This window comes from Pan troglodytes, chromosome 3, assembly GCF_028858775.2.
Source record: "Pan troglodytes isolate AG18354 chromosome 3, NHGRI_mPanTro3-v2.0_pri, whole genome shotgun sequence".
Lineage (NCBI taxonomy): Eukaryota > Metazoa > Chordata > Mammalia > Primates > Hominidae > Pan > Pan troglodytes.
Genome location: NC_072401.2, coordinates 49,088,323 through 49,116,232, shown reverse-complemented (window position 1 = coordinate 49,116,232; position 27,910 = coordinate 49,088,323). Strand labels below are relative to the sequence as shown.

Below are 27,910 nucleotides of genomic sequence, written 5' to 3'. Positions count from 1 at the left end.
CTTCCTCTTCTCTCCCTCCCGCTGCCAGTTCTCTGGTTACTCCCCCCCTCCCTTGCTTCTATCCCAGCCTGGTGCAAGCTAAGAGGGCGAGGACGAGGGAGTGGGAGAGATTGGCTGAGGACTCTACAGATCAGCTAGAGAGCGAAAGAACTAAGTCTCTCTCTCTCTCGCATACACACACACACGCACACACGCGCGCGCACACACACACACACACGTACACTAAAAAACTCGGACCAGCCGCGCCGCAGCTGCTCCAATCCCTGGAAAAGGCAATCGAGCGCCCTCCGGACCGCTGCGCACAGCCCCGGCTCCGACCTGGCGCCCAAAACAGAGCTAGTCCTAGTCCCTCGCGCGGCCAGTTTGGCCGGGTGTTCCCAAAAATAAAGCGAGGAGGGAAGGTACAGACAGATCTTGAAAACACCCGGGCCACACACGCCGCGACCTACAGCTCTTTCTCAGCGTTGGAGTGGAGACGGTGCCCGCAGCGCCCTGCGCGGGTGAGGTCCGCGCAGCTGCTGGGGAAGAGCCCACCTGTCAGGCTGCGCCGGGTCAGCGCAGTGGGGCTGGCCGCTATCTCGCTGCACCCGGCCGTGTCCCGGGCTCCGTGCGCCCTCGCCCCAGCTGGTTTGGAGTTCAACCCTCGGCTCCGCCGCCGGCTCCTTGCGCCTTCGGAGTGTCCCGCAGCGACGCCGGGAGCCGACGCGCCGCGCGGGTACCTAGCCATGGCTGGGGCGAGCAGGCTGCTCTTTCTGTGGCTGGGCTGCTTCTGCGTGAACCTGGCGCAGGGAGAGAGACCGAAGCCACCATTCCCGGAGCTCCGCAAAGCTGTGCCAGGTGACCGCACGGCAGGTGGTGGCCCGGACTCCGAGCTGCAGCCGCAAGACAAGGTCTCTGAACACATGCTGCGGCTCTATGACAGGTACAGCACGGTCCAGGCGGCCTGGACACCGGGCTCCCTGGAGGGAGGCTCGCAGCCCTGGCGCCCTCGGCCCCTGCGCGAAGGCAACACGGTTCGCAGCTTTCGGGCGGCAGCAGCAGGTGAGTGCGCGAGGTGAGACTCCCTTCCCGTGGTCCCGCCCCAGCTTTCTCCCAGGACCCCCCACAGCTTCCTTGTCTGCCCCTTGTTTGGTGGCGCTGCCTAGGGACCTTTCTCCGCCCTCCTCAGCTGCCCGTTGGATTCCTCCGTCCAGTCACACCCCGCGTGTCGCCAGCTGCATCTCCTGTAAGCCCAGTTTTCAAATCCAAAGTGAGAGGGGGAATGAAGGGCGCGGAGCAGTGGAGGGGTAGGCTGGAGGAGCTTCGTGGAAAAAGGGAAGGGGCGACACCCCATGCCTGTGAGGCCTCCTGCCCTGAGTGACTGGAGCACCTCTAGGGTACCTTATTCTGTTGATTCCTAAATCGGCCAGCGGAAATTCCTTTGGACTGGGCTTTAGCCATGTTTACTAAGAGGCAGATGCCATTTTATGCCAATGCCAGGGCCCGAGAGAAATCATACTTGAATAAGACGCCTTCCCCTCTCCTTTTCTCCTTCCCCAGTCGCTTCTCCAGATATTGCACCCGCTCCTAATTCGCGCCCTTTGTGTTACTGTACTATATTTGACACTTTACTTGATAGTTCCTTAGTGGCCAAAAAAAAAAAAACAAAAAAAAAAAAAAAAAAAAACAAAACCCAAAAAACAGGTGCTTGGGTGTTTCGATTATTTAAAACGCATCTGGGTAAACAGGGGTTGTACCATCCATCCTGGGAGGAGCTGGGAGACAAGGGGAGGGAGCAACCCTGAATGTAAACACCTCTTGGAACCTGCCCAAGAAAATCTGCTCATCCCATTTTTCAGCACAGATCACTTCGGACTGAAATTCATGGCTTAACAAGGTTTCTCCTAGCCCCTGTGGTGAAGGGAATAACTTATGCTAACAGCCTCCCTCCCTTGTGTTAACAGCTTGAGGGAAAGCTTCCTGGACACTAACTCTGTTTTTATGCTTTGAGGATTCACCAGGCTTTTTTGTTCACTACATTCATGATAAGGGGAAATGTAACTGCAAAGCCTATCTTCAGTGAACAGTTGAACAATAGCCAAGAATCTTCAAGAAAATGAGGCCATGCCTCAGTCAATACTGTCAGAATCACTAGAAAGAAATCTCCCAAAGTTTTGATATGCAAGACTCCTGGAAAAAGGGAAAACTAAGGCATTCATCAAGGAAAGCCCTGCATTGTCTGTGTAAATATATTCCAGAGCTTACAGGCATGATGACATTTACAATAGATGTGAATTATGCTTCCTAATGCAGAAGTCTTTAGCTAGAGACTGAACTGAACCAGATTTTACTTTCTTCTTAAAACCATGAGCATGATCTGTGAGGAGAGCACCACCAGTAAGGAAAAAGAAACCTGCTCTGTGTTATCCACAGTATCCTAGCCATTGGAGGAGGCTGTCCTGACAGCTGACTACACCAGTGAATACTCTGTTTACTTTAATGCAACTCTAGGGGCATAACTCAGTGAATAACTCATGTGGGAGTTGCAAGGATTGAAAGGAAGTCGGGTGAGCTAGGCAGGTGGCAAAAATGAAGGTACTCAAATGACTCTTATCTTGATATTTGTTTTCTTGGTTATATTGCTAGGGAGTAGCTGAGGCCCCTAAGATAAAAAACAATATGTTTGGGATTAACAAGTTTCACTTATAGAATGAACCACATGGTTTGGAGGTAGAATTTGAATTTGTTTCATTCACGTATTGTACAGCTTTTATTTGTTTTAGGCTAAGTTAACCATGGATAAAGATTTTAACAACTCAGGCACCATATTCTTTTTGGCTTCAACTCATTCCTTGCAGTATTCCAGAGTGTGCCTTATCAGCCTCACTGTAGTCTCATAGCATCAAATAATAAACTCTGATATGGAGGCCAGACATTCCCTTGAAATGATGAGTTGCAGCTTGATGCATATATACAAGGCTGTGTGCCCTGATAAGAAAAGTAATCCCTTTAGCATCCTAGAGACTATCTTAATGACTTATTCATCAAATGTAGACACTGGTTTTTGTGGAAGCTTAAGTGTCATGTTACCTCATTGAGGCTCCTGGTGAGGTGGTTCGTGTTGGGCCCCTTCCAAGAGTGTTTAGTTACTAACACACTAAAAAGACTATTATAAGGCAGTTCTGGCTCTAATAAGGCAGGACTCTAGGAAGGTGCTAAGGTTTTCATGTGTGTCCCTCTCTCGTCATCCATATCAGCATTTCCATAACACCCTTTCACCTTGTGACATATGTTCCCTTGTAGGTGAAAGATGCTGTCTAAATTAATATAGTAGATATGTTTTCCAGTCCAGAGTTTTTAAGTTTTAGAACATATGGGTTTCTCTGTACTGAAGACGTTAGAAATTTTAATGGAAGATCAGGTGGTGTGCTGTGTATGGGGCAGCTGCTGATCCGGCAGCCTCTGAGTGCTTATTCAGGCTGAGTTATAGCTTTAGAGTCCTATTTGTGCCTTGGTACATACCTGATTAAAATTATTTATTGTTCTAAACCTAGAATATCTTCAGTTGAAATTTAGCTGCTGTGGTCTCCCTCTGATTACTTTCTACTTAAACCATTACTTGATGGTGGGTGGCATTCATCCTAAATACACTTTCTGCTAAACCCTTTTCTCCTCCCTGAATGCTATGTAGTTGGTGTGCCAAAACTGTAAGTTTGGAGTGCTTGTAAGTTTTTTTGTCGTGTGGAAGGGTTTACATAAAGATAGGTTTTATCTTTCCCTTTGCAAAAGGTAATTTACAAAATCTATTAGTGACAGAGAAGGTCAGCTTCATAAAAATACACCATGTGAAGGAAGACAGAAGGATATGAAATTAGCATTTATTTTGATTTTGGTTTAAGTTGTCTCTGGCTACTATAAGATAAAGAAGAATATTTTACATGAATTTTTCTTCTGTCTTGATCTTTTAAGATACTTTAGGATCATCACTTTCTCATGACTCCCATAGTCACTTAATCTTCCTTTTCTTAATGACAAATGTAATCTCTTTAGGAAAAACAATTAAAGCACACATGTTGTTAGGAAACTTTCACTATTTATGACATGCACCTACCAAAATAGCACATTTTAGTGAGTACTTATCACCTTTTAAAAAATCTCACATACTTCATAGATTTAAAAAAATAACTGAGGCAATCCAGCCCCACAAGTGAATATTTTCCTGCAATGAGGAATAGGAGATTCTTTCCTCCTATGACCAAAGTACTTTTAAGATAAGTAATTATAATATTGAAATGTTTCTGAAGTATAAGGCTAAAATATAAGGCTTCGGCAAAGATAGTATATAACTAAGTGTTGAATGATCATCCCAATAGGAGCCATTCCTTCAAAATATGTGGAACCAGTGGGAAAACATCATTTTTGATAGGTTTGATGCTAAGGGACTAGAAAAACTATTAAAATGTAGTTACCTTGAAGTGCCTGGCACCTAGAAACTAGGCTTGAAATTTAAAAGTACTTGGATAATCTGATGTTTTCATTTAAAGGACAATAGTACATCTGGGGAAGAGGAGATGGGTGTGCAGCTGCTTTGAATTACACACTACTCTGAATACATGATAGCCTTTAATGAAGTTTTTACTGTAACAAACAAGACAGCTTCATAATCTCTGACATTTAAAACATCATAATGTCATGAATTCTTCATTATTCATGCTAATGCAAAGGAGAAAGGGAATGAATTACATATAAAAAAATTTAAGTTTAACTTTGTTGTTTAGCTAGAAACACTTGAAGAGACCAAGTGTTTCATTGACCATAGGGGTCAATGAAAAAAAAATCTCCTAAGCAAATAATTCACTCAAGGAATATTTGTACACTAGAAATAGATAAATAATTCAGAATGAATTAGAAGGTTACATACATTTTACCTAAGTAGTGGAAGCTCGTAAGCATTTGATTGAATGAGTTCAGATTTTTCTAAAAATTAAATAGGGACATGAATATCAAATCTGCTTTTAAGCATTTTTGCATCATATAATTTTATATTTGGAAGAAGCATTCAAGAAAACAAGTCCTTCCTTTAATGGAAGCAGAAGCAAGTACTATGATGTATTTGCCAGATAATTTTTCAAACATACTGAGCTCATCTCAAAACCTATTATTTTTAATAGCCAAATCTAATTTTGTAGGAGAAAATGTCACAAAAACAGGTCTTTGCAAGATGTTAACAGGTATTATATAAAATTGGGCCCCATGGTCAAACTTGGAAAACGTGATCAATTTTCTTTGCTGTGGGACCTTTCAAGACCTTTAAATGCTAATGAGTCCCCATAAAAGGCGAATACTTTCTCCTGGAGAAAGCATTTTACAGAAATGTCCTTCTAAGATGTCTAGTTGGGAAAACAGTGGTTCAACTGAACACTGTCTCATTTTTCATTTCCCATGCAGTACCTATCTCAGTATGTTTACTTATATTATTACATTTTGGACTTGGGTTCAATTGGCATTGTACCATCTTCCTGCTTTTATGTCATAAACGTCTCTGAATGTAATTTTAGATATCTTCTGTCATTAAATTTTATTTTTTCCTATATCTTTATGAGTTCTCCTTCATTATTTTCATCTATAAGATTAATATTCATTGTTTCACACAGGTATTATGCTTTAAAAAGAAAAGCTAGTTTATTTGTGGAAAAATTCACTAATGATCATATATATCACTTTATTAATGTTTTATCACCATTACTACCTTGATGAAAGACACATTTACTTAAGATGTCAATCAAATTCCTTATATTATAAATCCCCAGTGTTTGTTATATTTAATAGGCATAATAAAAATATCACACCTATCAAAAAACCTTATGAAAATGCTTGAGCAACTTGTTATATATTTTCTTTTGGCTAGTCAGGATTTTTGTGCTTCAGTAACAGAACATCTCTCCCCAAATTTTGATGATTCTCCCATATGCTAAATTTGTATATACTAATAATCAGTTAGTGTCTTAATGTCTTTATTTTGGGGGTAGTAGTGGAAAGACATTTGGCATCACAAATAACCTTAAGTCGGACTTTTCTATGCCATGTGTCAGTTGAGTAAATTTTTATGATTATGTTATGAATCCATGAAAATAGAATTTGTAATAGAAATATTGACTTTATATTAATCAAGTAATACAAGTATACCTGGATCATATCTACTTTTGACAGTAGTGAAAGATGAAATGTAACCCAAAAAGCTTTCATATATGGAATATATGTAACAGCCAATAAAATTACTAGTTTATCTACATGTTAGCAGTGGTTGTGTCTTAGCATGATGGCATATACAGCAGTACTCCTGGATAACACACATTTTAAGGGATGATACTTTAAAGGCATGAATTCCTCTTTGTTTATCTAAAACATCAGCATGTAGATCATAGAATCAAATGACCACGGTGGTTTTATTGACTCTTTCAATGATCTATATTTCTTTAAAAGCCATCTTTTCATGGCTATAGAACCATGGTAAATGCAGTACCTTGATTGTATTTGGGCATACCATGAATATGTGTGTGTGCAAAATGATCTCACTTTATTACTAGCTTCAGTTAGTTCTTTTTACTTTACTAAGGTACTGTTAAATATCTCTTTTATAAAATAATTACATTCAATAAATTTAAAAATATAAGGTTCTTTGTTCAGCCCCCTCATTTTACAGTTAAACCAACTGTCCAACATACTATTATTTGCTTTTCCTTCAAAAACCTTTCTCTTTAGTTGCATGAAATTAATTTAAAGATGAATTAAGGTTAATTGCTGTACTTGGTGTTAAGTGAAATGGTTTTCAAGTAGAGAAAAGATTATTAGTGTTTTGTTTTTTCTATTACCTAAAGCTAAGTGTTAGGTGATCTAACTTCCATGGTTGGCTGAACTGCTAAGAAGTAAAGTCATCTAATATTGCTATTCTCAGTTTCTTCATCTATCAAATGGGTTAAATTATACCTCCTGTGCCTGTCTCACAGAAAGATGGTGAAACTCAGTTGACAAAGTGAATGCAAAGATGCTTTAAAAGTTTAGAAGTCCTATATAAATTAGGTATTCTAACATTCTTAATATTTTGAGATTATTTCCCTCTGGCTTTCCACAAAGCATTAAACATATCTCAAATGTTGATAATATGTACTTGTCTGTAGCACAGATGATGATGTAAAAATAGTTGGTAATCATCTGTGCAATCTATGATATCCCAAACCTATATTCAACAAATGTACTATTTTCTGTCCTGACCATGGTGGCTGAGGGATGTAGCGTTATGCTTTTTTAGAGAGATTTCTTGAAGTTAATTTTTCTCAAAGTATAGTTCGTGGACTAGCTGCATCAGTATTACTTAGAACCTTGTTAGAAATTCTCTAGCCCATACTAGACCCGTGGAATCAAACTCTGGTGATGGAGCTCAGAAATATGTGTTTTAAAAAGCCATCTACAAGATTCTGATCCATATTTGAGAAACACTGCTCTAAGCTTCTGTCCCTAGAGTTTTGAGTATTTTATATCAAAACCAGCCTCTTAAAATCTAGAATTGATTATCATGTTATTCCTGATCTCATCTGGCCCTTTTAGTGGGCCTATCCATAAACAAATGGTTTATTGACTTATATAATGGTAAGCTTTTTAAAATATATACCTTAGAAGGTATATTACTGCCTTTATGATGGTTTTGCCATAAAGAAGTCTTCAAAATAAGTTAATCAAGACTGCTTACCCTTCACTCATAGCTGCAGAGAGTTTATGATATAATAAATTTGCTAGAAGAAAAATATGGTATGAGCAGGGGCCTACAAAGCAAGTCCCTGGAGGACATGGAGTCTATCTCAATTCATCTTTGTGTTCTGAGGACCTAGCACAGTTTGCCATGTAGTTGACACTCACTAAATACTTCAGTTGAGTTGAGTTACATGAGGAGAAAAGATGAGATAGTTCAAAAGCTATCAGCCAGGCAAATATCCTTTAAAAATAAACTTGCCTTGAAGGAATTTCTTATGGGGCATTTTACCATTTATATATTAAATGGCAATACTATTCTACTTCATATACAATGATTATAATAATTCTTTTCTAATGAACTGAAAGGAAATATCATATGGTATTTATACCCAAGAAGGGCTCTTGCTGATTTTGGGAACTTGAAATTACTTGAAAGTTTTTATGCTTTGGTGTTAAGTAGGAAACACTTTTAAATCTATTAAGTTTAGAGAGTTGTTCATTCAACACACCTAACAAATACCTTTTGGGACTTAAGTGCTCCAGGCTGTGTGAAGTACTAGGAATTCAAAGATCTATAGAACATAGGTCTGCCCTCTCAGCACTCACAGTCTAGGAATGCCTTTGGGCAGAGGCTAAGAGTAGATAAACTGATTAATGAACATTTTACTATTCTAGAAAAACATACATCATATCATCTTTGGCTGTTTTTACTTTGGACATAGAGAATGGTTGTTTTGAGATCCCATAAAGCACAGTCATTTGACTGGGACTATGCAGGAGAAACACAATTCTATGACTTTGTGTTCTTTGTAGAAATTCTTCCTTTTGCCTGTGCCTGAAAGTTAAAGGCAGCACAGGGATGCTGCAATCTTGACTAAGTAATCTGCAGCAAATATTCAGCCAGTGACTGAGGGTGGATGTGTCCCTGTCCTAGGCACCCCTGGCATTTCTAGCAGCTGTATTTTGTTTGAAGAAAGAAGTTGGGGCAGCGGGAGGTGGTTGTTCTTTGTCACATATTTTCTGTATGACTAAAATGTTTTCCCTGCTTCCTGGGGATTTAGCTAATCATCAAGATTTCATTTAGTCTATTTGTTTTAAAATCAGACTTTACATAGAAAGCTTTCCATTGTATGTTCTAATTCCCCTTGCAAACGTTCTGTGTGGGCCAGCACAAAGGTGAACTTCCCCTTACCACTCCCTGGACACAGCCTCAGCTACTCCTGGAGAGGCACTGAAGTGTTGCAATAGCATGGCTGGCCTTAAGTCCCGAAGTCAGAACCCGACTTCCTGAAATGAGTCCTTGGTTTCATCAGGTGCAAGTGCTTTGTTTTTAGATAAAAACAGAAATAAATCTTCTACCTTTATTTAATAATCAAACTCCTTTTAAAACGCCTATCTGACTTTCTCTCCAAAGTCAATTGCTAGCTAGCTTGCTAACTCCTAGGGTCCTTCATGTTTGCATTTCTCTAATGAGTAGGTTGAACTAAATTTGCTCATGCATATAAAAAAAGCTTTAGGGTCAAGCCCTGTATTGGAGGCTGAAGAGTCTGATATAATTTAGAGCCTTGTCTTTAAGGAACTTATGGCCTTAAGAAGGAGCAAAGGTGTAATGAAAATGGTAATAGAGGCAGGATCCTAGCCAAGGAAATGGGTTGTCATGACAAGCTTGCATCCAGGAATGGTATCTCTGCCTTGCCTTAAAAAACAAATCTGGATTATCAAGGAGAAAAATCGTGGGTAGAGACATTGCAGAGAGAAGCAGCAACAGGTGCAAAGTCCCAACAAGTGTGTAAAAGAGAGTATGGCTTGTTCAGAAACTCACCTGACTTCCAACCTCCTTTTCAATTCTCAGGTGTTAAAACTCTAGAAAATTCAAAACATAAGATTATAATGCTAATGGTAAACCCTAACTAGGCTGCAGTAAATACATTCCCATGTGCCAGTGCCAGCAAACAGTAAGAAAATAGCACCACCTATTGGTAGTCACATTTTGGCATCAAAATATTTCTTTGGGGAAAGCTAGAAAACAAAGCCGGTTATAGTTACTTGCAAGGGATGAGAGGTTCTCTCGTTCACTTTCACACTCTACTCTACCATAAAACCATCCTCCTGTAATAGTCTTGACTTACCTCCAGTTGCCCCAGTCCCACAGATGGATCTCACTAAGTAAAACAGTTTGAAAGTCATGACTTACTTATATTGGCTTGGATTTGGCCTCCATTTAACTATCACCGTTAGACTGCATTCTCATCTTTGACACTGGAAAGAAAAACCCTGATCTCTCCACAGTCCCTTAAATATTGGAAAATAATTCTCATGTCATTGCTAAACTTTTTTTTCTCCCTCCAGGCAATGTTTTCTTATTTATTCAACTCAAATCTATGAGATAGTTTCCAGACCCCTCAACATCTGGGTTACTTTCCAAGTTGCTCTCTTCTGCATTAATAAACTGGTTAGAATGAGAGCACCCAAAATGAGGCATGCAATTCCAGATATATTTAGATGATCAGTGTAGCATACAATTAATATTTTCTAGTACCGAATACTATCCACAGCCTAAAAACGCATAAGTATTTTTTGTAACCTGAAAAAAATCCACCCTTTTTTAAATCATTATTATATCGGTTTGCTCTTATTAATCAGGAAGTACACTTCAGGTTTTTGATTCAATCATTCCCAATAGATAAGGATCTGAATATTTCAGAAGACTAGAAAAGGTGAATATTAAGGTATTTTTTATTTACTGATATTCAAACGTAGATATTTGTGTGCATAGATAAAGCTGTGCTACAACTCATGGGGAAGAGAGAGACAATGCAAATCTTCTGTTCATAAGTATGGAAAGTTACTCACCTTACAAGTTAATATAAAATCTAAAAAGTAAAAGAGCATGAAAGTAATTGAGTAGATATTATCATGCACTGCTATTTGCAGGAAGCCGTTTACCTCATTCTTATTTACTTCTCTATATACATTCACTTGACCCCATGCTGCTCGCTTATTACAATTTTTTTCATCCATTGTGAATGCTCAGCAACTATTTGTTAAGTTGCTTTGGAGAGAAGATCATTAACTTACACAAAAATAAAATGTTTTAGAATCAGAGAAGGCAAAAATAAAGTATGGGTTAGAAAAGTCAAAGTCAATGAATGCTTTGTGAAATGGCTGATAATTCTAGCTTATTGTTTTGCTTCTTGGTTTTTTTTAAACCCAGGAGGGAGAGGATCTAGAACAGGCAGAGATCCCTAGCCTAGGTGGAAATAACAAGAGCAAACACATCAAGTGTTGGGCATAACATAATGCCTTTGGTTAGCCTTCAGATTGGCCATTCCTTGCTCAACTTGGATGACTTAGACATTCACTAGAGCTTCAATTCTATAGAACTACTAGAACTTCAATAACTAAGTTAATTGTAAGTATTTTTATATTTTCTATTTAAAACATTGGCAACATTTCTTTTGCAAAAGCTTCCAGACATACAGCATTGCATACTGCTAGAATGTGTTCCTTCCATCCCCTCGCCAAGATTTCCTTCTTCCTTCATCTTTAAAAGTCTGGTCCAAATATTACTTCCTACCTGTGTGTTTCTTTGCCTCTACCTGGGTAAAGTTAATGGCTCCCAATTCTGCTCCAAGCATAGCTAACACCTTCGGCAGCTTGTATTATCATCATGGCATAGTCTTTTTTTTTTCCTTTCCATTTTGACTACAAAACTAGTGATTATTCTAGACCACGACCATCCAATAGAGATATAATGGGAGCCACAAATGTTAGTCACATATATAATTTAAAAATTTTAGTAGCCACATTTCAAAGTGTGAAAAGCAACAAGTGAGATTAATTTTAATAATATATTTAATGCAATATAGTTAAATAAAGTCACTTTAACACACACTGGCTTAATATAAAATGTATTGCTATGATATCTTATATTCATTTTCTTACCAAGTCTTCAAAATTCAGTATGTATTTTATACTTACAGCACATCTCAATTTGAACGTAAGTGGCTACATACTATCATACTGGAAACCACAGTTCTAGTTAGCTAACATTTATTGAATACTTTCTGTGTGTTTTATGTGCCTTCTCTCAATTAATCCTCGCAACAACTCTATAGTTGCTACTACTAGACCCACTTTATAGATAAGCACACCAAAACTTAAAGAGCTTAGGTTATTTGTCTGAGGGCTGCTATTGGTTGTAGTGAAATTGCAACTGGACCAATGGGCTTTGACTTCATAAGAAAGCACTGGTTTAAAATGAGAGCCATTGGAAGAGGCAGTAAGACAGATTCTGAGACTTTTACAAAACGATGTTGTAGATTAGACACAGAGGTAGAGGCTAATTAACAGCAGGTCACAAGGTGACTAGAAGGAAACATGTTTGAAAGAAGAAAATATTTTGAAGCAAAATGTGGGGCAAAGGGCAGGATTGGTTTACCCATTAAGTTACTGCCACTCATATCCCTTGGAGATCATTTATTCCCTGCCAGCATGTTTGTTTGGCAACCATTGGATTGCCACATACCTAGAACAGAGTGGCTTCTCTTCCTTCCACTTTAAACTTCTAGCTGCTACACGAAATTTGGGTAAAAGTATATGCTCCGGTGACTGGTATAAATTAATGCTCAAGTCTCTGAACAGTTCTGATGCCATGGCTTTGTTATAAAGGTCTGTAAAATATTATCCTGGTGTCATGGATTATACAAATGTGCACCAATGGCAGTTTCCTCCTTTTCCTTCACACAGTGTTAAAAATGAATAGAATATGTTTCCCATTGCACTTCCCTTGTGCTTGGGGACTCAATGAACTCATTTTAAGTTTCCACATCTTTATAAAAATGTTTTGTTTTTACTGAAACATGTTTTTGATCAAGAACATAATTTCACAATTGCGTGTGTGTTTCTGAAACAAATATGTATATGAAACAAGTGCATGGAGAAGGGCTTAGGCTCTGGTGACTGATCCCAGGATGGGAGATTCCAGAGTTCTAACCTCAGTCCTGTGGATCTCGTTTTATGAGCTAAAGGGGAGGAATCGAATTCTGCACCTATTAATAAATCTCTCATTCTCTTCTTCTCTCTCATTTCTGGATTTGAAGAATTGGAAGTATGGGTGAACAATTTTAATCATTTTTGTTGCACTATATAGAAAGTTAACTCTTAAATTTATGGAATGTCATAAACTTCAAACAAGCTCCACAACAGCATTCTTTTTTTTTCTTTTTTGACATTTTTGCAGTATGCCTTATTTTTTCAGATGTATTATTTGAATATTGAGATGCGTTGGATCCTGCTTACCCAATGCTTATCAAGCATACTACAATTTTTTTTTTTTTTTGAGACAGCGTCTCACTCTGTTGCCCAGGCTGGTGTGCAGTAGTGTGATCTCAGCTCACTGCAACCTCCACCTCCCAGACTCAAGCGATTCTCCTGCCTCAGCCTCCCGAGTAGCTGGATTACAGGTGTGTGCCACTACCGCCTTGCTAATTTTTGTATTTTTAGTAGAGACAGGGTTTCACTATGTTGGCCAGGCTGGTCTTGAACTCCTGACCTCAAATGATCCACATGCCTTGGCCTCCCAAAGTGCTGGCATAACAGTCATGAGCCACTGCACCTGGCCTCATCCTACATTTTTTGAAGTAGGTAGAAGAAGATGTAATCCCTGTAAGACTGTTAATACCAGAACTAATAACAATAATAATTGATATTTAAGAAACACTTCACAGACACTTTATGGACTGCTTTATACATGTCTCATTTAATTCTGATGACATGGGAGGTAGATATTGTCTCACTTTGTGAATGAGAATATTAGCTTGTATAATGTTGTGAAGTTGGTAAGTGGCTGAGCGAGTACTCGAATCAAGGTGAGTGTAATTCCAAACCCTGTGTTTGTAGCCCGTAGGCTATACGTGCCTCAGATAAAAAGCTATTACAGTACATTGCCAAATTTGTAGGAATAAGTCTTGACAGTCTTCCATAACTCTGAGCTTTTCACACATTTATGGTGCTTCAGTAAAGGAAAGAGCAAAGTAATTAAAATGGCTGATCCTTGCTAACCTTTTTTTGTCTTTTAAAATTATTCCTGTTTATTACTCTCTTTTTATTCCACTTCCAGGAAGCCTCCAAAGCAAGAGACTGCATAATTGTTTTGCTTTGTTTTAATTGAGGTGAAATTCACATAGTATAAATTTAACTAATTTTAAGTAAACAATATAATGACAGTCAATACCCTCACAATGTTGTGCTATCACCAAGTCTATATAGTTCCAAAATATTTCCACAATTTTAAAACAAAACCCTGTAACCACTAAGGAGTTTCTTTTCATTAGCCCCTCCCTTTGGCTTCTGGCAAACACCGATCTGATTCTGTCTCTATGGATTTTACTATTCTGGATATTCCATATAAATGGAATCAAACAATATGTGATCTTCCATGTCTTGCTTTCATTTAGCATAATTTTTTCAAGGTTCATCCACATTGTAGCATGTGTCAGCACTTCATTATTTTTCATGGAAGAATAATATTTGATTGTATGGATATACCACAATTTCTTTATCCATTCATCCATTGGTAGTCATTTGAGCTGTTCTAACTTTTGGCTATTGTGACTAGTGCTGCTATAACCATGTAATTATTTGAGTGCCTGTTTCAATTCTTTGGCGTGTATACATAGGAGAGCAATTGCGGAATCATAATAATTCTATGTTTAACTTTTTGAGGAACTGCCAAAGAGTATTCCACAGCAGGTGAACCATTTTGCATTCCCACCAGCAATTTGAGAGTGTTCCAATTTCTCCACCTTCTCAGTAACCTTCTGGGTTTTTTCGTTTATTTGTTATAGTCATCCTAGTGTGTATCAAGTAGTACTTCACTGTGATTTTGATTGTGTTTCCCTGATGACTAATGATGTTGAGCATCTTTTCATGTGCTTCTTGGCCATTTATATATCTTCTTTGAAGAAATGTCTATTCAAGGCATTTTCCCATTTTTATTTGGTTTCTTTGTCTGTTTATTGCTGAGTTGTAACTGTTATTTATATGTTCTGGATACTAGATTTATCAAATGTATGATTTGCAATTATTTTATCTTATTATGGAAGTTGTCTTTTCACTTTCTTGACAATGTCTTTTGATATACAAAAGTTTTTAATTTTAATGAAGTCCAGTTTATTTTATAAATTTACCGATTTTATTGATGTATCTACTTTTTCTTTTATTGCTTACACTTTTGGTGTCATATCTAAGAATGGCTTCATATCTAAGAAGCCATTGCCAAATTCAAAGTCATGAAGATTTACCCCTAGGTTTCTTTCCAAAAATTTCATGGATTTAGTTCTTATATATAGGTTTCTGATTCATTTTGAGTTAATTGTCATATAGTGAAGTAATGGTCTTGTTTTCTCCTGTTTACTCTCTTTCTTTTTCCTTCCTAGAAACTCTTGAAAGAAAAGGACTGTATATCTTCAATCTGACATCGCTAACCAAGTCTGAAAACATTTTGTCTGCCACACTGTATTTCTGTATTGGAGAGCTAGGAAACATCAGCCTGAGTTGTCCAGTGTCTGGAGGATGCTCCCATCATGCTCAGAGGAAACACATTCAGATTGATCTTTCTGCATGGACCCTCAAATTCAGCAGAAACCAAAGTCAACTCCTTGGCCATCTGTCAGTGGATATGGCCAAATCTCATCGAGATATTATGTCCTGGCTGTCTAAAGATATCACTCAATTCTTGAGGAAGGCCAAAGAAAATGAAGAGTTCCTCATAGGATTTAACATTACGTCCAAGGGACACCAGCTGCCAAAGAGGAGGTTACCTTTTCCAGAGCCTTATATCTTGGTATATGCCAATGATGCTGCCATTTCTGAGACAGAAAGTGTGGTATCAAGCTTACAAGGACACCGGAATTTTCCCACTGGAACTGTTCCCAAATGGGATAGCCACATCAGAGCTGCCCTTTCCATTGAACGGAGGAAGAAGCGCTCTACTGGGGTCTTGCTGCCTCTGCAGAACAACGAGCTTCCTGGGGCAGAATACCAGTATAAAAAGGATGAGGTGTGGGAGGAGAGAAAGCCTTACAAGACCCTTCAGACTCAGCCCCCTGAAAAGAGTAAGAATAAAAAGAAACAGAGAAAGGGACCTCATCAGAAGAGCCAGACACTCCAATTTGATGAGCAGACCCTGAAAAAGGCAAGGAGAAAGCAGTGGATTGAACCTCGGAATTGCGCCAGGAGATACCTCAAAGTAGACTTTGCAGATATTGGCTGGAGTGAATGGATTATCTCCCCCAAGTCCTTTGATGCCTATTATTGCTCTGGAGCATGCCAGTTCCCCATGCCAAAGGTAGCCATTGTTCTCTGTCCTGTACTTACTTCCTATTTCCATTAGTAGAAAGACACATTGACTAAGTTAGTGTGCATATAGGGGGTTTGTGTAAGTGTTTGTGTTTCCATTTGCAAAATCCATTGGGACCCTTATTTACTACATTCTAAACCATAATAGGTAATATGGTTATTCTTGGTTTTCCTTTAATGGTTGTTAAAGTAATATGAAGTCAGTATTGGTATAAAGAAGGATATGAGAAAAAAACATATGTGTGAAACATACTTGTTGTGTTGCTTCTCAACATGGTGCATATTCAGCCACATGGTTGTGTGTGAACCTGCACCTGTCCATGTAAGCAAGCCCCAAATGGTAGAAGGCTGACCTTGGAAGAGTATTCAAGGAATAAGTGAATGTCATGGGAGCACAGAGAAGAGCTGATGGGATTGATGCCCTAATGCAGAACATGTTTTAATAAATACCCTCTTGTGAGCTAAGTTGTCCCCACAGAGGTCAGGATCAGGATTGACTCAGGTAAACTGGCCTCATGAAATCCACTACGTGCTTATTTCATTTGCTTCACTGCTAAACATCAGAAAAGGAAAGCAACATAGAATATGATGACTCTGTAAACTTTTGCCAAGACTAATTTCAACCTTTCAGAGCTTACCTGTATCTCTTCGAAAATCCATAAGGTCTGAACTTCATCATATCAGTTCTCAGTCTCCTGACAAATATATTTGCAGAAGTCTCTCCAACCCCCACCTCCAACTTGCACGGCAAGTTCAAGTGACTGTTCTCTTTGAATTTACAGTTTAAGTAGTACCCTCTATAGTAAAATATAGTGGCACTCTTCAGCCTTCAGTTAAGCTTATTGGTGCACTTCCATTCTCAGCTTGTAGCAGTTTATATCTCTGTTATACCAAAAAAAAAAAAAGTTGCTGAAGGAACAGAATTCAGAGGAAGAATACAGTTTTTTCTTTCAAAATTTGAAACAAGTCCATTTTTGCTATTGTATGATAATGAAGGAAAAATCCTTTGTCTCAACAAATGACCAACTTCTGCTTATGCATCTCTAAAATAGCGTTCTCATGTTCTAGCCAAGTGTAGCACTTGGTTATAATCATTGGGATGACAAGCATAACAAACATAAATGCAAAGGGCTTTAGTCTGGCACAGTGGCATGCCCCTGTAGTTCCAGCTACTCTGGAGGCTGAGGCAGGAGGATCACTTGAGTCCAAGAGTTGGAGTAAGCTCTGATTGCACTACTGCACTCCAGCCTGGGTGACAGAGTGAGACAGTGAGACCCTGACTCTGAAGAGAAAAAAAAAAAAAAAAAAAAAAGCAAAGGGCTGACAGCACAAGGCTGGGTTAGCCTTTTCAGCGCCATAAACTTGATTGAAATTTTATTTTCTTGTAATAATACTTCTCTAAGACCCCTTCTTTCCCAAGGATTTTTGATCATTTTATGTTTCATAAACCCAAACACAAAGTACGAATTCTATACACTTGCAATTATATAAAGAGCCTTATCTTGTCTAAATATTCATAAAGGATATTTTACTGATCAAACAAAGTTGTTCAAATGAGATAACATGAAAAAACACACACACAACAAAGATGACAAATGTAACAAGCAGTGATGAGTCTTTATTTTACAGTGTGGCTTGCCTTGTGGCATTGAGAGGCAAGAATGGTTTCAAAATCTGTCTTTAAACCCAGGATGACTGACTTTAGTTGGGTCTCGAAGTTTTCCAAATAATCCCTCTCACTTATAAAGGGTAATATATTCTGGGTAGCCTGGGGAAGTAGTTTTTCCCTTTTCTCCTGACTACATCTTCAGGACTCAGGAAGCCATGATAATGCAGAGATACTCTGTTAGTTTGCTTTTGAACCTCTAGCTCTGGAGAATTGATTTGGTATCCACCCCACCACAATTACTTCCAATTTGTCCCTCTCATTTATTGTTTCTACCTGCTTTTACTGTTCCGAAACCTGCTGTTACTTCAGAAGAGCTCCATCATGTTTCTCAGTGATCTAAAGAATAATAATTTAAGAATTGATGAGGAATAAGGTAAAAATAGCAGAAATAAATTTAAGGAGAGAAGTATGTTAGTGCAGAAGAATAATTAAATGTACACGCTTGGTCATAGCAGGGCATCTTAAACCTTAATGTCCTGGCAAATTGCCCTGGATTTAGTTAATATGTAGGTTCTGATCCAGTGGATATAGGAGTAGAGCCTAAGATTCTGCATATCTAACAAGTTCCTAGGTGATGCAGATGCTGCTGATTCACAAATTGCACTTTGAGTAGCAAAAATAAAAGTCAAATCCTTTTAACTTGAATCTTGATTCTACCACTTACCTGCTATGACTCTTTGGAGAAGTTATTCAGACTCTCTACAAGTTATTTTTACAGTCTGAAATGGGTCAAATAGTAAATAGTAAAAATAATAGTTTCTATATAACAAAAACAGTGGAAAAATGAGACAGTAGAGCACCTTGCACATAGTAGGTTATCAATAAATACCTGTTATTGGCATTATTATTCACGGCCATTTCTGAGACTGAGGAGAAAGAAAAGCAAACGTAGGACTCTGAAGGAAGACTACATAGGAAACGAGATCAAGGGAATAAAAGTTGTAAGGCAGGAAAATGTTTTCTAAATGTTTCTAGTCCCTTTTCAAACATCACAAAGCTGAAAATAGGTTTCTCCCTTTGCATTCAACCGCCCGTGAGCTCTTCCAGGGAGGTTTATTTGGAGAGTAAGAGAATCAGGAGAGCATCAGTTGCAGCAACTGAACTCATCATAATATTTGTCAAAACTTGGAAGGGCATCAGAACTCCAGGGAGACATAACAGGGATAAGTGTGGAGCTTTCTCTCTGAGCTTCAGATTTCCTTTTGCCAAGTTGAGAGTGGAAGTTTGGCTGTTACATAGAGTTCTCAATCTCTCATCACCTTGTGTGTATCTGTTTAACTTTTAAAGGTTTCTAGTGGTTCCCTTTAAGCCTTCCACGCCTTGTGTCTTTCAAGTGGTACGGTGACCAAAAAGATGGGAAACATGCAGCCAAATGAAGCTGCTACATTAGGGGTAATTAATAAACATCCCTGTTATCTGCACCATGTCCAATACTGCAACCAGAGTGAACTTTGTAAATAAAAATATAGTCTAAGCAACAGAGGAGAATCAAGGCCACTGGTCAGATCAGTACAAAACATGTGGAATAACTGAGGTGCCAAAGACCTTTCAGACTTTAGATATAGTTTTTGCCCCAGAGAAAGTTCCCCCAGGCTAGACTGCTTTGTTGGCCCTCCTTTCTTTTGGCCTCCTGAGCCAAAGAGTGTTCTATATGGCAGGGCTTTTTGTCTGCAAAAGTTGACAACCTGTTCTCTAATTCAGAACAGCTGTGTTCTTTCTGCCTTTCCCAAATTCCAGGCTTTGCCCTTTCACTGATTCCAATTAGATAGTTTCTGGGCTATCACACCCATGTGGGCTGGACTGGAAGAATTGTGGAGTAAAACTCCATGGCCCAGGTCAGGAATGAAAGCTCTTAGCTGATGACATGCTCTCCCCTGCTAATGCATTTGTAATCAAATTCAACTCGAGGACATCATACACAGCTTGGCAGGTGCAGGCCTGACCATTGTAGATTTCATTCACAGACACGGCAGTTTGGATTTTTCTGATTTCTAGCCCTTACAGCCAATCTGTTCTCCCAGAGAGAGATTCTTGGAATTCTGCCATGAGATGAAAAATACCCATACAGTTAATGCCAAGTTCTATACCTTTGCCTCTCCTCATCACCTTAGAAGAGATGGAAAACAGAAATTTCAAATGAAAGTGATTGAGCTGTTGTCACTGACAAAGATCCAAGAGAAGTTAGTTTTGCTTTTTTTTTTTTCAAGGAATTTTGCAAAAGCTATAAATAGCAAACACATAGAATTAGGCAGCAAAGAATCTAAACACTTTGAACCAAGTATTCCATACAAAGAAGAAATTCACATTTAATGCGTTCAAAATGATACAACCTCAATTAATTTCCTGAATCTTCCAATTCTAATCTCTGGTCATAAAAATGAACTCCAAAAACATTAAATCTTGATGTGCTAAGTTACTTAAGCAAAAAATTACCTAACTGCTATTGAAGTCGTGCTTCACCCTCATTAGAAAGAGCTGGTAAGGCAAATACCACAGATATGCATTAGTAATTGATATATTAATTTTTTAACTTGTTTAATAAAGAGTCATGAGAAACATGACCTGAACTCAGAAACAAACAGAAATTCCGGACTGGCAATATGCTTTACACCAGCAAATTACCGGATGGATCTTTTGTGCACGATGTAATTATTTCTGTTAATGGCAGGTTGATCAGAGGATTTCACAGTGAGAAAAAAAAAAGCAGGGGAAACTTCCTAGTAATCTGAGAGGTTCCTGATAAGATACACCAATGCAGAATCAGGGGCTTCTGTCCGAATTCCAGTGAGCCCACTAGAGACTACTCATATACTCATAGTTTCTGAATCTATCATTTGTTACTTGAAGCTTTAAAAAAAAAGGACAGGAATTTTCCTAGGAAACACCCATGAATATTTTCCATATCTGCACCAGGTCATTTGCACAGAAACTTGTGTTTGTGTTGATAGGAACTATTTCCACAGAAATGGATAAAAATGGAGGGTATGTTGTTTCTTTTAAGTATTTCATCCATTTAACAAGCATTTATTCCATGCCTAGATTATACTAGGTGCTCAGGAACAGCAATGCACAGCAGAATTTAGCACCCAAGGTCTCATCTAATTAAGTTGATCCACTTTGTATAAAATTCAAATATTATAGGAGTCATTAAACATTAAAATAACAGAATAATTTTGGAAAATCTGGTTTAAAAGTTTTCGCTTTATGACAAGCTATTTAGATTATTGAGTCATAAAAATAACTAAATCAGTAGAGAAAAGTGGATGGCTGAAAAAGCTTTCCTTAGAAATTACCAATAGCAATAACAAGCAATGGCTACTGACATTTGTTGTACAATACTGATTGTAGTTTAAGTTACACAGATATTATTGGTGATGCAGGGCATACAATGTGCAAAATAAAACAGCATGGACTTCCTCTCCTCAAGGGAGGAATAACTTGCTTTGTAATGAATTAAAGCTAATTAATTCAAAGTTAACCAGTCTTTTTAACATATACTGAAAATCTCTAGGAAAAAAAAGTAAGAACAGTTGCCCATCATTAAGTCTAATTATTTAGTTACTTATGCCTAATCACAATAAAGTTGAAGTCTGATGTATGGATTTTATTTCATTGATATTAAAAGATGGGATGAGATTTAACCTTTCTCTGCCAAAAATAATCCTTTTTTTCTTTTTTTTTTTAAGAGTATGCCTGCTTTCTATATTATTTTCTTCTCCCTTGGTTTGTATATACCCTTAAAGTTTTAACTTCTTCCAGTTTCCCATGCTGGGAGTTTTAGGAGTTTGAAATTAAAATACCAATCCACTGGGGCGGGGTTCCTCTGAGCCATGAGAAACATGGCTCAAAGTTCTGAAATAAAAAGCGAAAGTTTTTGTCAAAGTCCTACTCCTGAATTGGTCTCTGGCAAGTTACCAAACTTCTGTTTCTCAATGTGTTTAACACAAAACTACTTTCACCTGCCTAAAAGAGGAATCGAGAAACACAGGTGTTGCACAGTGGGGCATCTCTTAGGAAGTTCTTACCACTCTGGCAATACCTAACATTCTGGACTTGCAAAAATGACTGTTCCTTTAGTACTTTTAGCTAGAGCAGAGCAGTATGGGGTTCTCTAAATAAAACCACATGCTTCACACGAATGTTAGTGGTCCCATTTGGCATTTTCTCAGGGAAAAGATTCTTACTCAGGCTTCTTTGGTGAAAGTTCTGGTATCCATAGGATAACTTTAGGCCCTCATAATTCCCAGAGGGAATTCCCAGAGGACGTGGCCCACTCTTAGAACACAACTCCATGCCTAATTCTAAACCAGTGGAGCAACAGTGACCCCCAGTGGCCATTGGTGTGGTCTTCTTACCCCCCAGTTTGTACTTCTAAGGAGAGTTGAATAATTACATACTGGAATAGTAACCATCCAATCCATCTTGGCAACTATTAAATTAAATAAATCAATACCCCTCTGACCTGCTTGGTTTTATTTTAACAACAATGCCTAAATATCAATATAGCAGTGGCAATAATGTATCTCTGTTAAATAGAGTGCTTGTTAGGATTTTGATTAATGTAGGGTCAATAACGCATCATTTTTTGTTTCAATCCTGTTATTGAAAACACCGTAGAGTGTATTAATTCCATGTTTGGGGGCTAAGTTGTTAGTAATTAAATGATTCTTGCTGAGATAACTTGGTTTAAATCCTCTACCATTTACAAGCTATTTGAACTTAGATAAGTCGTTTAAGCTTTTTGAGCTTTGTAAAATGTAAGAAATGTTAGCTTTGTTGTAAGAATTAGAGATACTACATATAATATGCCTGGAATGCAGCAGGCACTTAATAAATAATAACCATTTTGGTAGTGGTGGGATAGGCGATTGGGCTTAATGTATAATGATGCCAGAGGTTTTATTAAATTGTTGAAACAAATTCATTAGATAAGCATTTTGTGTAATGAGGACTGAGGAGTGGAAACGCAGTTCCACCTAACATATGTGTTCTTCTTTCATTTCTTTCTCTAGTCTTTGAAGCCATCAAATCATGCTACCATCCAGAGTATAGTGAGAGCTGTGGGGGTCGTTCCTGGGATTCCTGAGCCTTGCTGTGTACCAGAAAAGATGTCCTCGCTCAGTATTTTATTCTTTGACGAAAATAAGAATGTAGTGCTTAAAGTATACCCTAACATGACAGTAGAGTCTTGCGCTTGCAGATAACCTGGCAAAGAACTCATTTGAATGCTTAATTCAATCATTAGTTTATTTTTATGGACTTCTTCCTGTTTTTTTTTTTTTTTTTTTTTTGCACTGCCAATGCATTTTGTTTCAAAAGATTATTTCTATAGTCAGAGGGGAATGAGCAAATAGACTGAAGATTGCCACCAAGGAAAAGAACTGTATTTGTTTCTGAATGTAACTTAAAGCAAGATTTTTAGTAAATATGGACATCTATTTCTCTTTTTGTAATCAAACACAACAACTTATCAAACTGTTTTTAGAACTGTTAGAGAACACACTGGTTTATTTTTGTAATGTTCTTTGAAAACAGAATGGAGAAGCAGCAATAGCTTGTCATTTATCTCATTTAATGACTAATGGGAAATAGAGAACAATTTCACGTTTTGAATTAGGCTTATTGCCTTAGAATCCTAAGAAAGTGCTAAATAATCAACTCTGATGTTTTCCTTAAGTTCTTGAGACTCTTGTTTATCCTTGTTTTTCCTCCACAAGTCATTGTCTAAGTGTAATGGAAAGTTTATGCTGAGCGTTAGTGTGTATGTATGTGCGTACATGCGCCAGGTGCCTGTGCCCTCTGTAGGATGGTTTGCTTAATATGGTTTTATAATTCAGTTTACACAGGATTCTTTATTTTTTTTAATTTTATATTTTGGCAAACACCATTCAGTTATAAGAACTTTGCCAAATATGATAGAATAATTCAAGAGCATATACAGAGAGTTACCACTTGACCCAGCTATTTAATTGCAAATACAGTTGTTTTCATTTCATTTCCTACCAGAAAAAGGAATCAGCAACCTAGTTTTTGAAAACACAAGTATAATTCCTCTTTTGTACTTCTTTTTCACAAATGCTTTTATTTATTCTAAATTGAATTTAAAAATCCTTCCTAAAGCCATTAACTCTTTAATTCTCCTGATACGCCTTTACTTCCTATGAAGTTATTGGTAGAGGTTGAGGCCCAAAAACTGATAGAATATTGAAGATCTTCTTAAATGACCAATTTAACCATAACCGAACATTGAATATCATTCTTCAGTCACATCTAAGTCAGGCACTTTTTCACATAGATCAGGGCTTTTGGCTCAGTCACGAAATCTACAAGTTAGCAAAGCTTACAAAACATTATTCGCCAGGTATGGGAATCAAATATAGACACTTGTTTGTCTTTGCTTTCCATTTCTATGTGTCACATACATATATGTGTCCTCTTATAACTTTACTCTTCAAAATTATTTCAATATCCTTCTTCTCACTATATTTATTTGTGTGATGGAAATGCTTTCAGGCCGTAGATCATTGTTGGTGTTAATCTGTGGTTAATCCTCATTTTAGTTCCGTCTTATCTGATACTTAGAAATATCTCAGCCATTTTGGAGGCTGTGCAGTATCAGAAGACGTGGAGTTTGTTCTGTCTCTGCCTGTAGCTAATTATGGTGGTTCAGTCATTTAATAAATATGTTTTGAGCATCTATTTTGTGAAAGGCACTGTGTTACCTGTGTGTCTTTAGTGTCCTCACTGGTAAAATGAAGAGGCTGGCCATGAGCTGGAAGGGTTAAGTTTATAATTCCAGCTATTTCACACCCGTCTTCCTTGAAGGAATGATAGTGATAGATATAAAAACACTGTAAGTCCCTCTTTTAATAAACTAAATGCAAGAACATCCGATACTTCACTGTTTGTAAATTAGTATGGCATTCGCTTTGGTTTAAGTGGTATTTTATTGCAAACCCATTAAAAGAAGAACTCATGAAAAGAAGCTCTTTGACACCTTGGGGTACACAAATGTTGGTGTGGGTGTGTGTTAATTCTGTGAGTGAGACACACCAGTTCTAAAAAAAAATGAGTGAAGTTCTGGTGCCTGAGTTACCATGCTTTCTTCTAGTTCTTACAGTAGCATAAAATTAAAGATTCAAAGTGAGATGGAGGATAAAATTACTTTTTAATACATGTTCTCAAACATTTGAAAATAAAAGTATATGATAGAAGGGGGCCAGAGTGTGGCCACCATCCTGATCGTACTGTTTTTCAATAAAGAAAACTTTTTCATTGGTAGATTTGGTGAAATTCTAAATTTAGGTTTTTTTCTAGAGCTGTATCAACCAAAACTTCTGGCAATTCCCAGTATCACTTCTTAGCCTTCTTACATCCAAATGCCTGTTTGTTACCTTTCTTAATTTGAATCAGTGCCTAGTTATTACAGATTGCACCCCACAATGGCCAAAAACCCACTACATAATAAAATTTACAGGTACTAACTAGTTAAGATTATATTTTAAGTAGCAATTGATATAAAATTACAACACAATGAAAGAACTTGGGTAATCTCTTAGCAATGGAAATACGTTTTAACCAGCAGTTTTTCTGGGTGCTTTGTAACTATCATTTTACTACTGAATTGAGGATGTATTATGGTTTAAATTGGAAGAGTTTTATTCCCAAAGAATAAAGCAAGATTATCTTTCAGTAGTAGAGATTGAAGTAAATGTATTAATATTTTAATTAATACAGATTTACTAAGAGTAGTTAGAAAATTGAGTAAGTGCCTGTTTTACAAATTGTTAGGTGCTGGTTTCTGTATAATTCCTACACAGAAGCTTTAGAAATCTCCTGATATTAAATTATTAAATTGGCATTCATGAAAAGAGAAGCTACAATTATAAACTCCATTTGCTAAATCATGCATAATACTCTCTCTCTCTCTTCCCCCACAAGTAATCTCTCTACCCCATACAGTGTGCACACACACACACAGTCAGTTACTGAAAAAAATAATTCTTTTTCTTTTTTTTTTTTTAATGGAGTTTCACTCTTGTCACCCAGGCTGGAGTGCAGTGGCGTGATCTTGGCCCACTGCAACCTCCACCTCCCGGGTTCAAGCAGTTCTCCTGCCTCAGCCTCCCGAGTAGCTGTGATTACAGGTGTCCGCCACCATGCCTGGCTAATTTTTTTATTTGATAAAAAGAATTCTTTTTCTCAATAACTGTTCTCTTGAATTCAAATTAAGGGACTGCCAATGTCAATTAGAATATTTTAAAAATACTTTGTTGTAACCTGTGTAAATAATATACAATTTACAGGATTTGGGATTGTAGAACTTAAACTGGAAGACTGGATTCCTCAGATCTCAGGACTATAACATTCCAGATAAATTTTTACATTCCCTTTTCTGTATATTAACTGATGATCATTTATATGTTAAGATTTTTTACCTTAATATTTCTGAATAAAACTCTTATTGCCCATTTAATATTTTCATAGGCAATCAAATGTGAGTAATACTGCTAAGAGTCTGATTTATTAAAAATATTTGTATAATTCATTCAGTTTAGTTTTTCAGTTTAGTCTTTGTGCTTTCACTTTTCTCTGTGCTAACAAGTAACTAATGTCTGGGCATTGACTTCTTATTGAATCAAAGTTGGGTTAGGAATAGCTATGCACACCTGATGTGTAAGATTAAAGAAGAGATTAAATAAGAAATCTTGGGTAAGTTGGACTTTTCTGTATAGCTCTTTTTTCCTCTGAGTTGTATTTTAATGTAGTTTATAAGTGATAAAATGATCCTTGTTTTCTAAAAGCCAGTCCTTCCCTTCAGCTTTCCACAGTTTCTGTAAATGTTTAATACTTGTACAGTCAATGGCAATTTTAAATATATATATATATAATATATGTATATGGAAAAGGTTCAAAGATGCTTTTAATTTATTTAATGACTATTGCCTTCCTATAATAATAACTTTCATCATTAATTATGATAATACTTTTAGCAAGAAAAATTCCTTTTTACTACAGTTTTTAGATGCAAAATGCAGTTTGGTTCTTTAGTCAAATCCACTTAGAGGGTATATTGCAGTGAAACTGTGAAGGATACTTCACTACCAATGTATAAGCTTTGTTTAATTTGTATCATTTTCTTTCAGTAATGAAAAGCTATTCATTATACAGTATGGAAATAAAAATTGCTTCATTGACCATTCATTTTTACTTATTGGGAAAGACTATATTTCCAGACATTTTCAAGTGTGCTGCATTTAAAAGAGGTAATAAAGCTTAAGCATAGAGTTGAACATTTTCAAATGGTATTCTAAATGGAGCATCATAACTTACTCTTAACATAACATGATTATCGTTGTAAAACAAGATTGAAATATACCCATCAGGAAAAATATATCTTTCAAGCTTGAGAAACTCAACTTAAATCGTTTCATATTTTCTTTTCTTTTTTAACCAAAAACTCCACATTTTATAGTTGGAGACTTTTGTTTCTTTCTGGATGTCTGACTCACTATTTTGACAATAACTTTATTTCATCTATCATTCTTACCATGTCCTGTTCTTTTAGAATGATAACTATCTAAATTTAATTAATCTTATCATTGAGATATATTCTAGCCATTTTTTGTTTAGGCCATAGGTTTTTCTTTAAGGAAAAAAAATGACCTGAAATTAAGAAATAAAATATGCTTTTATATTATTTTTATTATTTTAATCCATCTTTGTAACACTGTGTATGATGTTTGCATTTTGGAACTACAAGGAAATTTTAAAGATCATCTTGAACAAGTTCCTTAACTTCTCAGTGCCTCATTTATCTCACTTATAAAATGGGACAATAAACTTTCTGCTTCATAGGGTTATTACAAGTTTTAATGAGATAATACATGTGAATGACTTAGCCAAGTGTCTAAAACAGAATAAAGCTTAGTAAATATCAATTGTTATTATTTTTACTATTATCTAATGTAGTCTTCCCATTTTCCAGTGAGGAAATGTAGACATGCTATACTGTAAGTTTGGATGTCTACCCATCATGCCTCCCTTTGGAACTGGCCCCCACCAACAGGAATGGTTCCTTGACACATGACAAAATTGGACCAATGCTGGTAAAGCTGAGAGGTTATTTAGCAGCATGACTGGCAATGGAGG

The 27,910-nt window shown here is 37.3% G+C and overlaps 1 protein-coding gene across 1 annotated transcript; it reads left to right on the top strand.

Annotated features, from left to right (window-relative positions):
- The first annotated feature begins 109 nt into the window (after window positions 1-109).
- Window positions 110-27,370, top strand: BMP3 (bone morphogenetic protein 3). The gene is made up of 3 exons (XM_001144027.6): window positions 110-1,041; window positions 15,168-16,078; window positions 22,771-27,370. Exons 1-3 carry the CDS (start codon window positions 726-728, stop codon window positions 22,960-22,962), a joined length of 1,419 nt encoding a protein of 472 aa, XP_001144027.1. The 5' UTR covers window positions 110-725; the 3' UTR covers window positions 22,963-27,370.
- The last annotated feature ends 540 nt before the right edge of the window (window positions 27,371-27,910 follow it).